This window comes from Symphodus melops, assembly GCF_947650265.1.
Source record: "Symphodus melops genome assembly, chromosome: 4".
Classification (NCBI taxonomy): Eukaryota; Metazoa; Chordata; class Actinopteri; order Labriformes; family Labridae; genus Symphodus; species Symphodus melops.
This window is the reverse complement of record NC_136694.1, coordinates 15189228-15204085: the sequence shown is the minus strand read 5'-3', so window position 1 is coordinate 15204085 and position 14858 is coordinate 15189228. Positions and strand designations below refer to the sequence as shown.

General features: G+C 38.5%; 2 protein-coding genes across 2 annotated transcripts; one reads left to right on the top strand and one right to left on the bottom strand.

Moving 5' to 3' along the window:
• Positions 1-675: 675 nt before the first annotated feature.
• On the bottom strand, positions 676-9113 carry LOC306822044 (matrix remodeling-associated protein 8-like). The gene is made up of 12 exons (XM_079340767.1): positions 8852-9113; positions 8171-8197; positions 7737-8042; positions 6772-6873; positions 6550-6683; positions 6266-6445; positions 5558-5699; positions 2175-2333; positions 2071-2095; positions 1904-1989; positions 1745-1813; positions 676-1658 (listed from the first exon to the last, which is right to left on the bottom strand). The coding sequence occupies exons 1-12, from the start codon at positions 8901-8903 to the stop codon at positions 1636-1638; spliced, it is 1305 nt and encodes a 434-aa protein (XP_079196893.1). The 5' UTR covers positions 8904-9113; the 3' UTR covers positions 676-1635.
• A 1731-nt stretch (positions 9114-10844) lies between these two features.
• psma5 (proteasome 20S subunit alpha 5) lies at positions 10845-14055 on the top strand. Its single transcript, XM_079340779.1, has 10 exons — positions 10845-10953; positions 11244-11293; positions 11661-11727; positions 11836-11962; positions 12613-12680; positions 12762-12869; positions 12981-13039; positions 13150-13252; positions 13438-13524; positions 13674-14055. The coding sequence occupies exons 2-10, from the start codon at positions 11265-11267 to the stop codon at positions 13749-13751; spliced, it is 726 nt and encodes a 241-aa protein (XP_079196905.1). The 5' UTR covers positions 10845-10953; positions 11244-11264; the 3' UTR covers positions 13752-14055.
• Positions 14056-14858: the final 803 nt, after the last annotated feature.

The following is a 14858-nucleotide window of genomic DNA, read 5'->3' as shown; positions in this document are numbered from 1 at the left end:
GCCTTGGGAACTTAGGCAATGGGAAAGGTACAGGAAAGCAACACTGGGAGCGGGTTACTGAATGTTATTAAATTATATTTGTCCAACCATTTCTTGTGTTGCTGATTTTGTATTGGTACATTTTATTTCTTGTTTTGTCCATATGTTCTTCATTTGCCTATACTAAGCTGTCCCCAGACCTTTGGGAGGTTACTCGCCAGAGTAGAGAATAAATGTATTTATTTTGTAGTCATTCATTCATGCCACCCCACCTTCGCACCAGTGGAAGCGGTGAGGTCCGGGAAGGAAAAATAAGATGCGAGATAACACAGTAACACTGTTTTAGCTTTTGGATGAAAGCAGAGTGTGCCTGATGTCATAAATGTCTTAATATGATTTGGTGGTGTTTTAAGCTTGGACTCTCTTCAGTGTTTTAAATACTGCTTTTACAACAGCACAAACATGCCCTATGTTCAACACATCTTTTTGAACGTGTAATGTAGTTAAAGGCAAATGAAAAGCTAATTGGGTAACTAAATCGAGCATAAGGTCACTGTCTCTTCTTATGTGGACAAGTAGTTCTGTTGAATCGTGTAACATTTCGCACATCAAGCAAAAATGGCAGTGAGATCTAAAATATGAAAATGCTGATTCTACTCCCAAGATCCAAATAGTTGAATGAAACGAGGCAATTCATATAATATGATACACTTTATTGTCCCCTTGGGGAAATATGTCTTGGACTCAAAGTGCTGCCAAACATTCAGCTGCTATCAAAAAGTACATTCTGACATGTCAAAAAAGGAAAAGCACAGCTGAAAAAAGTCAAGTTTAGGAGGGCTAGATCTGTCACTGCTCTTTGTCAAAGTCAGAGTTGTTTAATGCTGGACAAACTTCTCACAGCCAGACTAAGACATTTCATGTTTTTAATTACAACTGTAAATGTTCTCCTTTGACAAGTCAAACTGTCTGCATGTGTAAAAACAACTCCCACTATTGTTTCAGTCCATATTCAGTGAATGTTATGTGATCTTGACTAGAGGATTTTAACACAAACAGTATTCAGCTTGAAGAAATCTTGTGAAACTCACTCCATTTAAACATCAGCATCAAAAAAAACATTTAATGTAAAATGTACATTCTTCAAAAATACAATCCGAGCATCAAAATCAATCATAATGTCAAACGATGCTTGATTGGTCAGTTAGCATTCAGTTAATACAGTATTAGCCTCCAGGAGGCAGAACACACTGATGGTTGTGCTTCAGTGGTCGTGTCAGTAAAGTTGTGACGATATGACAGTAAAACAGAAGAAACACAGGAATAATGATTAATGCTGAGATAACTGGTTATTAGAATCAGCCAATTTCATACAGATAATTGAAATATTTGCAAATTTTTTATGTATAACTCAGGGTTTTGTTTCTGTGTAAAGGGCAAGTCCAGTATTTAAAGCATGATCAAACTAAAAATGAAAGAAAAACTTTTACTTGTGTCTTTAGTGTTGATAAAAACATGTTTTCTGCTTTTCACAAGTTTTTTTTTCCTTGCCTTGTGTCGTGGCAGGACACAGGGAAAGGTGAAGGTGTTCACTAAGGAGGGCAGCCTCTGGACCAGCCAGTGGCCTCAGCATCTTTTTTTAATTTTTTCATGTGGTCACTTTGTAAACTTCTGCATCTCTGTCAGAAACAAAGACAACCAAGGTTATCGTGAGAAGAAAATCAAGAGAAGTCCGGATGACTGAATATGAATGAATGTGGGCTACCTTTGTCAAGATCGATGACTTTGGGCTGAGAGTTTATGTGGACCTCTTTCAGGAGGTTGTTCTTGTACTCTAAAATCACAAAGGAGAAAATCAAATGATGCACATTAAAGAAAAAAGGCTGCTATTTAGGTACCCTCCAATTGTTCTTTTGTAACTCACCAAATCTTTTCTCCTCCTGACTGCACACATTCACTTCAGGGACGTCCATCTCAAACTCCTCTGAGCTGCTCTGACTTCTGCTGGACCTGTACAGATAAAGTGGAAATATCTTAGTGTACAGTGTAGTTTAAAGATCACTGGGATAAGGCGTGTGTGTTCTCACTCACCGAATGGACACCTGCGGATTATACTCTGAAAGCATGGAAAACTACATGAGTGTAAATTCAATGTAAACTTACAATATTGACTACTGAGTTATTGCAGATTTTACCTTTGGTTCTATGTCTGCGTGTTATGAGTATGATGATGAGGATAATGAAGGCCAGGAGCAGGAGGGAAGTGAGGACGAAGCCAAGAGGCAGGAGAAAGTGGTGTCTCTGATCAGGCAGGATCACGTTGATGACTCGTGGTGTTTCAATCTTAGTGATTTCTGAGTAGTGCAGAGATCACAGCAGTCAGCATTCAGTGTTGCTTTGTTCTTCACAAATACACGAATGTGTCATCGCAAAGTTTACAAATGTAAAACATGGATGCAGATGTGACATTAAAAATACATTACTCACAACATGAGTTACACAGAAACAATCCATTGAGTCCAACAAAAGCTCTCATTTGTTTTGCATCCTGTTTTTCATTTCACTCTATGTTGGAGGCTCCTCTTGGGGGTTTTTCATTTTTTCAAAACTTGAAGTAAGACAAGAGTTTCACAGAAGTCTCAGACCAACCTGCCTCATAAAGCATTCATTCTCTTGGCCGCGTCAATAGCTGGACAAAACATATTTCAGGAAGAAATTGTGGCGAAACATGTCTTTTTTACATCTGTCTTTTTTTTGTAGATGTAAATGAAAACTTTAACCCCATAAGGATTACTTCTCAAATTACAGTGATTCACCTGGGAGAAAGAACTGGACTTAAATAAACCTTGGATAAGAAATGTAAGTTTAGTTTCCCCTTATTACACTTCCTGCAGAAAACTCAGAAGGGAAACATATTCATTCATCCTGTCAAGCGTTGCGACATCTGGTTTATTCACACTTTATTAGCAGCTAACTCTTGGTCAAGGTCAACATTCGTGGTAGTTTCTGCTTATGCAGTGCTACTTGGTATCCCCGGGCTTTTCCTTTAGCGCAACAGCCCAAACACGGGAATTAAAGACAGAAAAAATATTCTCTCTTTTGATAAATGAGAACAAATAACTATATCTGTTATGTAAGTCTCATTGTCCACAAACACTATTCTGTCTGTCAGAGACTTACTTTTGTTGCCAATTTTTTTGTATGACCCTTAATTAAGTGAAGCGGTGAACTTCTTTTCTGCTCTACTCGGGTGTTTGAAAATAAAGTGTTTTGTGTTTAAATTGTGTTTAGTGTGGAAGAATAAATTCAATATTTGAGCTTACAGGAAGAGAAAAGTCTCAAAGCCCATTGATTTTTTTTCTTCAGTCTTTGCAGGTTGCAACCAATGTGTACATTTGTTGTTGCATGTGTGTGGGTAATGCTCGAACACCTCACAAATAACTTTGTATAACCTTTTTTATGCAATGACTTTCCTGGCTGTAAAGAAGTGCTGACACATTTCCTTGGCGATGAGAAATAATAAGCCAGTCAGCATTAGGTGATATGTGCGGTTCTGTAGCGTGTTGAAAAGAAGAGGAGGAGGGGGGGAAGGCTGGTTTCACTTTGCCTCATTTAAAAAAAAGCAACACAAGAAGCAGCTGTGTAGACCTCAAACTCAACATATCTAAGCCAGAATGAGATCCAGACAGAAAGTCATACTGTGATTTACTTGTCCTGGCAGACAAACACAGAGAAGTGGGGAGAGGAAGAGAAGCGAAGGAAAGACAAAGTGGAAAGTGGGCGGAACAAAGGTTCAGAGCCAAGGGAGAGGAAGGGGACAGGGGTGAGATGGTTCTCCAGAGTCCTGCTTAACAAAATGAAGTCAGCAAACGCCTCGCTCTGAGATCCCAAAGTCAAACTCCCAGCAAGTACACATCTGCAGCTTACATGAAAACATGTACACTTACAGTATAAATACTCTGATTCTTTTATATACTGTGTATTTTAAAGACACATTCTCCTGATTCATGCCAAGATTTAAACGTTTGTTTGGACTGGCTGCCCATTCCTTTTCCTCCCAAAACTGCACTGAAAAATGACTCTAATAATTGGAAGGGAGGAATGACCTACATCTTTCTCTTTGCTTTTTCATCAACAGACTCCTTGCCCCCTCCCTCCTTCTCTCTCTGTCTACATCTCAGTCTGTCTCTTGTTGCCAGTTTTGGCCCAAAAACCCTCTTCTCGTCCATTAACTATATCCAAAAAGAGTTGTCTTTCTTTGTTAGTAATGGCAACAACACACTGGAAAGGGATGGAAAAGAGCATGATGAAAATAAATAAACCTGAGCATGTGGGATCCTCGCAGGAGGAAGAAAAATGAAAGAGGACAGGGCAGAAGGGAGCTGTAGGAGGGGGAAAACTCCTCCAGAATGTTAGGAGACAGCCAAAGTCAACAGGGCAGCAGACAGTCAGAGAGGGCACAACACAAGCAGATAAGAACACAAAGCACTGCAGGAGGACAACACTGTGCAAACTCACTCCTGTGTTAGAAATAAATCAGTTATGCATCTCATTTAAACCAGTAAAAATCCCATGGTGCAACACTAAAGTATTATTACAGCCTGGAGAGAAGGATTATTTGTGTGGGCAGGAGCTGGACTTCAGTCTTTAGACTGTATTTGAGAGATTCCATTGAAATGAGATCGGACTTGGCATGTTCTTAGACCTGCGCGCGCACACACCCACGCGCACACACACCACATGCACAGACACACAAATGGACTTTGGGGCCTCAAGAATTCAGTATTTCTAAAAGTCTCTCGATGATTTTCCCACATTGATGCATCTGTCATTATCAGCTCTACTTCACCACTGGAAACAAAGACACATGCACCAAAAGCTCTCTCATTCTCCAAATATTTTGAGGTGGACAGCTGTTCATATCTCGTTCTCTTTAGTATGTTTTATATAACATTTTCAAGCTCTAATAAATGCAAACTAAGCGATGAATTTCACAAGGAACAGATAGAATAAGACGAAGAAGAAAGTTGGTAACCACACTCCAAAGCATTCAATAACTAACGAGAAACGGAAAAAAAAGAAGAAAGAAAGAAAGACAGGTGTGATAAGTGATTCCATTAAAGGAAACATTTGGCAGCAGTTTAGTTGAGATGAAGGTCAAATTTGAGGATGGTGAGGAATTGAGTCTGTGTTGTGAAGTAGGGTGTGGGGGATCGAGGACTCTGGCCTCAGACAAGCTGACAGTGCAAGAAAACCATTTTTCATGAGACAAACAGAAATAAGATTTCCCCCACTCCTCTCATCTCGTCTTCCTCAGCTGTTACTTTGCTCTGGGAGAGACTGAGGGGAACAGAGCAATGATGAGTGAGGCCAACATGAGAAAACACAGAGGGGAAGAGTGAAAGAAAAAACAGATGTTTGTCAAGTGTTTTCATCTTAATTGTACACATGATAATTCAACTTGTAAAAAACATCCCCTCCGTTTTGGCATTCACCACTCACACTGACCTATAAGTAGAGTGTGTGTGTGTGTGTGTGTGTGTGTGTGTGTGTGTGTGTGTCTGTGTGCTTGCACCACCTTTGTCTTCACTGGGCAGTGCTTTGGCTGGCAGGGTGGGCTGTATCACTGGTGGTTCCACTGTAACCTGAAACTCTCTCCTCTCATGTAGGCCACAGTAGTGATGGTGAAGATGGCAGGAGTACTTCCCCTGGTCAGTGGGCTGTAGTTGTAAATACAGACAGTCAATTACTGATGTATACAACATGGTCTAATTTCATGGAAAACAATCTGTGAGACCATGAAGTTCAAAAGCATGAGAGTAGATTGTTTTGAATCTGAATGCTTAGACCATTCAACAAGTAAATCCAGAATTGTAAGGGTTTTGGTCACATAAAAATACTACCCAATTATAGTTTTTAACACCAACCAGATGCGTATATCCAACTACAATTCCACATCGGTCAATGAGAATTCACCAAATTCTTGGTCCTTTGTATTGACCTTGTGTTGTTTCTGATGCTGCTATCATTATGGTATACATGTTCAAATGCTGTGACCACTAACCTTATTTCCAGAACAATGATAAAAGTTCCCTAAAAGGTTACACCTTTATGAAGTGTATCTTGCAGTAGTGATTAACTTCTTTGTATGTGCTTTAAAATCAATCTCCTGTGGTATTTTCTGTTATGTTAGCCTCCATCCTTCACTGTATGCTAAGGCACTTTGTCAACCACTCTTTTTAAAGTTGATATATTAATACAATTACTATTATTGACAAGCTCATACCTTCAGATCAGATATAGCAAGTGAAAAGTCCCCCTCCGAGAAGGCTTGGTTACTGATGTTCATCTTCCTCTGGAGGAACAATGGTCCATAGCTACGCTGTTCCCCTGAGGCGTACAGGTCCACCAGCCGGTCTGCGCGATCATGGCGGACTCCTGGGGACTGTCTGTCCCAGTGAACCACCTGAGTGCCATCAAGGCAGGAGAGTTGCATCATTTATTTATCAAAGACATTTTTAACGAAAGTTAACGTGAGCTTAAGTTGAAGAAAACAATGAACAAACACACCTGCTGGTCCTCTTCCTCATTGGTCCAGTCTGTCCAGACATTACGTCGGTTGACGCATGGCAGAACTACAGTACTGCCAAGTAGCACCACATACACTGCTTTCTGCCCATCCCAGAAGCGCTGTTCCTTACGGCCTTAAAGGTATATACGCAAAAAAAGACAAAGTGAGCTTTAAAGTCAGTATCTGCTGCAGATGCTGATAGATAAAAGTGTGATACTTACGGGATTTAGTAACATTGAGCTGTACCCGGACTGTCTCATACAGGTGGCAGTAGAGATGGTGAAGGTTACAAGAGTAAAGACCTCGGTCGTTCATAGTCACGTCTGTCATCATATATAGAAACACAACATGGTAATGCTTTCCAGTTGAACCTTCACTGCTTACTTTCTTCATTTTAAAAGATTTTATCCAATTTTTAAACTACAATGATTTGTTATTTACCAACAAACATGTCAATGACCACTATTTTACCATTATAACACCAGTAGGAGTTTACTTTCCAACATTATCTTGTGGAGCCAGTTGGGAGAACTTCTAATGTTGCAGCAGCTGTTTGTAAATATCTGACCACTGTCAGCTTTCATTGCTTCTTTGGATTTGGCCATGAGAAAATAAATACTTGCAGCTATGCTTCAAGCAAGTCAAGAGAAGTTGAAAAAAAATCTTGAAACAAAGCCACTGTTGTGTGAATGTTTGGCTTCCCTACAAGAATGAATGCACCTATGTGGAACGCTTTTCAGAAACAGCTAGGTTTATGACTTAGTGGTTGAAAACAAAACCCCTCTTCTCCAGCCTCAAAGTAATCAGCGTGCTGTTGTGGCAAAAATATACAGGTGAAGTTTTGTATTATTTAACATAGCACATCTGCTGAAACATTTCCTCAACTAATTTTCCATTCAGCTGTATTAAGAATACAAATTCAAATAACAAACAAAAAATGAAATAAATAAAGGCACTTTCATGGTAACTGACAAACATCCTGTCTGATGCAGAGTTTATCTACAGCTACAGTATATGTAGTACATTTGACTCTGTTGTAAGGACCAAATGTAAAAAAAAGCCATAAAAGCAAAGCTAAACTTAAATAATCAGACAAAGATAGCATGCAAGCTACAGTGAAAGACCACTGTAAAAAAAAAAAAAAAAAAAAAACAGCTCTATGTAAACCAAGGACAGGGAGAGTGACCTTTGATAACCAGCGAGAAGTTTCCATCTTTGAAGGCTGTCTGACTGAGGCTGACCCTGCCCAGGTTGTAGGAGTTGTAGAGCCTCTGGTCACCCGCTGAGAACATGTCCACCACCCTCTCCATGGTGAAGTCTGGACTGGCTCTGTACAGGTCCCAGTGGAGCACCCTCTGTCTGTCCCTCACCCTGTCTCTGGTCCACACCATCCGGCCGCTCACACACTGCAGCAACACCCTCGACCCAGCCGGGGCGCTCACGTTGTACCCTGCCACCACCACACTGCTGCTGCTGTCTGCCTGAGCTGACACTGAGGAGAAAGAGAAAGTCCAGTTTATACACCAAGACATTCAGTGTTTCCAAAATCCTTCAAAAGAAATGCATGGATGTGAGGAAAAAACTGCATATGTAGACACATAAACCCAAAAAGAGACCTACCTGCAGTGAAGAGGCCGGCCACAGAGACTATAACAGCAACAGTGGGAAAGAGAACAGAATAATCTTTTAGCAGACCAATTGTCAGATGGTCACTAAATGTTGTTTAATATAACATAAATATAATTTCTTTTTCAAGTAAGCCTCTATATACTTTGATTAAACAAGCAATGTATTTGTTTCAATTAATAAATGATTTTATCGCAATATAGATGCACATTTTACAATTTTACTGATTCCGCAAAAAATAAACCTGCTTAAAATCATAAGTAGAAAGGTTACTAATATTAACAAAGTGCAGTAGAGAAGGTAAACTGTCTAACTACTTTGTATAATGACTCAGTAGAAGTCATGAGACAGGAATGTGTTTGTGTGAATGTAATGCATGAGGTGAACAGGAGGAAAGCATCCAGTCTAGATTTTGTTTAATCTTAAAATATTTGAATAACGATTTTTTATTTATTTACTTCAACATGGTAACTTAAATGTAAAAAGGTGTATTTTAAAGATTTCACACACATGTAGCATAATTTAAAAGGCTGAGCTTTAGTCTGTTTTCCAGGTTTTTTTTTTTTTTTTGCAAATGTCGGATTTAACAAGAAACTTTTTTTAAATGTTACATTGGCCTACGGAAAGCTGAGATTTGTTTATTAAAATGTATCAACCAAACTCCAGCCTACTTACTGTGGATGAAGAGGAGAGCCTGCAAAATGATGTCCTCTCTCTCAGTCTTCATGTTGACAAAGTCAAAGGTGCAGTATGAAGACTTGTCAATGATGCACACCTGGCAGACGAGCCTGAGGGGATAAAACACGGAATGTTTATCCACCAACGGAAACAGCAGGACTTGAATTTACTGAAGTTTGAAGAAAAGAAGTAATGAGCAGCGCCACGTTTGGGCTTCAACAACAGAACCGACACGAGACCGAACTAAACTGATCCACCCGGGAAATGAAACCTGACACCCTCAACCCACTATCCCAAAGCCAGTTAAGTTAACTCATGACAAAGGCAACTTCACCTCAACTCGTTTGCATTCATCAAAAACAATTATACTAAATATTAACTCTTATAAAATAATAAAGACCAACCCCTAAAATATATATAGTTATTTTCATACAGTAATGTGTCAGAGTTACAGATGTAGATGTCTTGTTTGTGCTTGTATTTTCTTTTTAGACACAGAGCAGTGTATCAAGTAGCCATGGCCCAGGTGGTGAAGAAATGGCTCCCTTGTGCTCCAGACCATAGACTGACTGTGTGAGGATGGACACAGTCAGCACAAGGAAACATTTGTAAAGATTAAAATTATTGTAAATTATCTCGTTGCAATTATCTAAATAAACACATTTTTTAAAATGATCTTTTATGAAGTTGTGTGCTGTCATTTCTTCATCAGATAAAGCCTGATTATTTCTAGGGAAATTAATTTAGCCTATTTCCTGACGTTTATCCTGTTCATCTAGTTCGGTAAATACTACCAGAGAGCGTCGTTACACTGGCTGTAGATAAACCAACATATATGTATCACGGTAAGAGTATAAGAGTAAGAGAGAGTAGGCTAAAACTCGTTGAAACGTTGTTGATTTTCAATTTATATGATTTCAATGTTGTTTCAATGTAAAGGGATGGTGCAAAAGTGACAATGATCAACATCAGACTTCAATATTGATTCAACGTTATTACAGTTGACACATTAACTTTGAGTCAAAATGATTTCAATGTCATCTTGCTATACGCCATATAGAGAGATACGCCATATAGATATATGGCGCTGGTTTGATAGAATAACATGTCAAACTGTTGGTCAAAGGTCCTCCACAACGCTATCATTAAATATTGCCGGTATTTAAAATACATTTCATAAATGAAATATATTATGAAGGACACAAAATGAAATAATCTAAATAATGATGCTCTCATTCGTGCATCTTTTGTCCCTATGGTCCATACAGTGGTAAATGTCTGTAGTCTAACACGGCTTTTAAAAACCAGCTGTTTTTTTGTTTTACGTAGATTTTTAAGTTTATGCGGCTTCAGCGAAAGGACGACCTCTAGCGGCTGATATCCTGCTATGACTTGCTGTTGAATATATGTACGAGTTTTTATATATATGTGTGTGTGTGTGTGTGTGTGTGTGTGTGTGTGTGTGTGTGTGTGTGTGTGTGTTCATATTTCAGTCAACTTCCGTTATTGGAAAAGTTATCAAAAATATTGATTGATTGATTGAATCGATTGTTTATTTAATATCAACATTAGAATAAGATAAACAGAAAAATAATTTAAAAAATACAGAATAGTAGTATTCGAAAAGGAGTAGGAAGAAGTATAAACTTAAATCCCTAACCCAAATTACATGATTTAGTTGACAGATTATTCCAATGTTGGCGATTATTTACAACACATGTACAAACATTTCCCAGTTTGTTTACCCCTTCAAAGGTATAACAATCCCAGTGTATCACAATCATGTTGACCACTCAATCTGATAAAATAATAAAGGCCTACCCCAATACAATGTTTCCTCTTCCAAAATATTATGGGGAGGAGGGGGGGTGAATCATCAACTAGTATTAGCTCGTTTCTTGTATTTAACAGCATACTGAAAGAGATATATTGTCGTTATTAAAATTGTATTTAAGTTATTTAGCAGTGAAACCGTGGCTGCGCCGGGATTGCGGAACTTACGTGTATTCGTTTTGTTTACACCCGACGCGTTTAGATGTTGCACTCTAAACGCTTCCCCCCCGAAACAAGCGAACTCATTGAAGGATCTTTGGTTGGAGGTAAAGAAGTCCATACGTTTTAATTTTTGAGATAGGCGTCGCGGTATACTTCACATATGCTTTCTTAAATATAGTTTTAAAATCAGAATTATGACGCCAGACTTTTACGAGTCGTTTTTGTGTGCAGTTATTGACGTCACTGAGTCACTCAGCTAGCGTGCATGCTAGCTAACAGTAGCGCTGCTAATCAGCCCAGTGTTAAACCTGGAGAGTTATCCTTACTTCAATGTGATTGTTATAATTTATTTAATGCTCCAATAGTCTTAAAAATAATTGTCTTCTTTCTGCAGGTCCTGTGTTAAAAGTTAAAGATGTTTTTGACCAGATCTGAATATGACAGGTTGGTACTATACAAACTGCTTTGTCATCTAGAAACTTAAAACTCAAGTGAGCTTGATGAACCATCAACAATCTGATCTGTGAAGTCTGAAAGTCCATCATTTTGATATACCTGTGTATACTCTTTGTTGTAATTTGTTAGCTCGCAGGGAGTGACTTCGCAACAAGCTAATTTGCTTTCACTTTCGACACCACTGTTTTTTTTTTTTAGGGAAGCTTTATTTAACAATTAATTTCTTTCAAATTTCAAACACTCAACAGATTAAAATATTTTTAAAAAATTGGGTCATTCTAAATGATCACTAATAAACAAATCCATCAACTACTACTTCTGTTGATTCATATCCTTTATTACATCTGTCTTTTAGAGGTGTGAACACATTTTCCCCTGAGGGACGATTGTTCCAGGTCGAATATGCCATTGAGGCTATAAAGGTGAGTATTACCTGCTGAATCACCTAAATGAAACACTTGTCTTCATCTGTGGCGTTTTTAAAACTGAAGCTCATAGATGACCTTTTTGGTCTGGTCTTGGTTTCCTAGTTGGGCTCCACAGCCATCGGTATCCAGACGTCAGAGGGCGTGTGTCTGGCAGTGGAAAAGAGAATCACCTCTCCATTGATGGAGCCCAACAGCATTGAAAAGATTGTCGAGATCGACACTCACATCGGTAAGTGGAAAGAAACCAAACAGATTTAACTGGAAGTCACATTTAAATCTGTTCTGAAGTTTGTGTTAATTTATTCATTCATTAAGCACCTGCTCAGTCTGATATGGTATACACTGTTATATTTTGTACATTGAATATATACAGCAGTGAGCGCTGATTAAAAGAGATAACTCAGAACAGAGAAAATAAAATGACCACTAATGAAGTAACTCAGAATTATTATTAAGAGTTTGCACATGAGAAAAATACATTTCCTCCTGGAGGGAATCTTCATGTCATGAAATAATGTATTTTTAAAGATGTTTTAGACATTCAGTTGCTCATTACTTACTGAAATAAACAAACATTTTTGACACCGAATTCCACAAGCTTAGCTCGCGTACATCAAAGTCACATTTTTTTTTTTTAAACTTCACAAAACCATGTTAGGGGTTGTTGGGAGGCTCCAACATTTACATCCTTTACACAAGACTTATAGTAAGATATTTTATACTAACTTTGTTTGGGTGAATTTTTTTTTCTGGATATATTTTGTTATAATCCTTCCTTGTATAACATGAAATGGCCTTGCTGAGTTTTGCTTTAAGATGAAGCATGTGCAAGATCAGCAGTTTCATAACTTTCTCTCTTTCTGTTTTTTTAAATCAAAGGTTGCGCCATGAGCGGCTTGATAGCCGATGCCAAGACTCTTATTGACAAAGCAAGAGTGGAAACACAGGTATGAATGAACGCACAGTAAACCATGTATTTTCTGACCTCATATTCAACCTCTGATTCACCTGTAAATGTTTCCCATCAGAACCACTGGTTCACCTACAACGAGACAATGACAGTGGAGAGTGTGACTCAGGCTGTGTCCAACCTGGCGCTGCAGTTTGGAGAAGAGGATGCTGATCCTGGTGCCATGGTCAGTCACTCTGCTTCGCTCTATGCTCAAAGTTTTATCACATCACGTTGTTTTGTTTTGTCTCAAGGCATAACACTTTTTCTTTTCTCTTCTCTGCTGTCATCTACACAGAGTCGACCTTTTGGCGTGGCACTTCTGTTTGGAGGAATTGATGAAAAGGGACCTCAGTTGTATGTAGAGATGACCATATAGCCACAGAAACAAATGAGATACTTTTAAAACTAAATCATAATCACTGTGAATTCTGGGTCTGTCTGACCGTATTTGTTTGTGAATGCAGGTACCACATGGACCCATCAGGAACCTTTGTGCAGTGTGACGCTCGGGCCATCGGCTCTGCATCCGAGGGAGCACAGAGCTCTCTGCAGGAGGTCTATCACAAGGTACAGACCACACTGCATTATCACTCCTAATAAGAAAAAAACACATTTGATGATGCTAATGTTTGTGTTAGTTTGAAAATTTAAATTTAAGGTTAGATTAAATGAAAAGCTTTGAGTTATGCAAATCATGAGGATTGAAGAATTGTTTTTTTTTTCTTTTTGTCCCTCTCTTCTCGGGTAACCAGTCCATGACATTAAAAGAAGCCATCAAGTCATCTCTCACCATTCTGAAGCAGGTGATGGAGGAAAAGCTGAACGCCACCAACATTGAGGTTTGTTGACTCATCCAGTACCTGAATATCTCACATTAGTACATGATTGTGTGTGTAGAGACAATTGAAATCTGGGTTCAGTTTGAAGAGACAGAAGCCCTTAAACACAAGTGTTTTGTGTATGCTTATTAAAACTGTCTCCTCTGTAGCTTGCGACAATAGAGCCCAATAAGACCTTCCACATGTATTCCAAAGAAGAGCTGGAGGATGAAATCAAGGACATCTAGAGCAGAAACCATTCAAAAGTCCGGAGTTGGAGTTCATGGCAGGAGCGGACATGGATCACCTGGGCTGAATGTCACAACACAAAACTTTCCATCGACACGGTTTACTGCTGCAGTCCCTGTTTTTTTGGATTGCATAAGAGTAGTATCTTTGTATTGTGCTAATTAACTTCTCTCTGAGTACAACTCTGTGCAGGGCTCTGACCAGCACTTACAACTGAGCGGCTGGAAATCAGTTGAGGGGAGGGGGGGGGGGATTTTTTGTTACGAATCAGTACTACAATTAAACTGTTATATTCAAAAAGTGGTCTTTGGCTATTTGTGTTTTTTTCTCCTGTAAACTTACTGATTTGAAATGGATGGTTAAATGTAATCTATGACACTTGTAATATTGTACGATGTAATATAGCAGTTACATGCATCACATAACCATAGCAGAGTTACATGAAAAAATAAGACTAATGTTAACGAGTAATTGTTTGTTAATGTAGATACTACTTACATTTTATTAATCGTTTACCAAGAATAAACATGTAAATGTTTAAAAGCAAATGCAGTGTTTAATCCTGTCCTGTCAAATACAACCACTGATCTTTTTAAACTCAGTCTTCTCAGTTTCCCCCCCAAAATGAAATTGAGTTTTACAGAATATATTAAGACATTATTTTCAAACAAAAGATATGGAAGTAAAAATTATATATTTTCGCACTCCAATTAGATCACTGAATGTTATTTGTAATTTTAATGAAATGTATCATCAGGTTGAAACTCTTCAGGGCAGGCTAACCCCACCCTAACCCATCACCTCGTTTTTAACTGGGTTCTGTTTTGCCTGTATTAACATTTAAACTCTTTAAGCTTGGTGGATACTTTGAGTATTTTCTGAATCAATTACTTTCAGTGCTTTGGGGTCTTTTAGTGAATAATGAAAACGACTAGGATGTCTCGTGACACTTTGAGAGCTTTTCCCATGTTAGCTGTAAACTGTTTTCCCTTCTCAGTAAGAACTCGTTTTCTTCAAAATGTGTGTTCTGGTTTTCTTATTGTGTGTTTCTTAGCATCACTAACAAGTTCAGTGAATAATTCCTCTGGTTATAAAACGAAACGTGT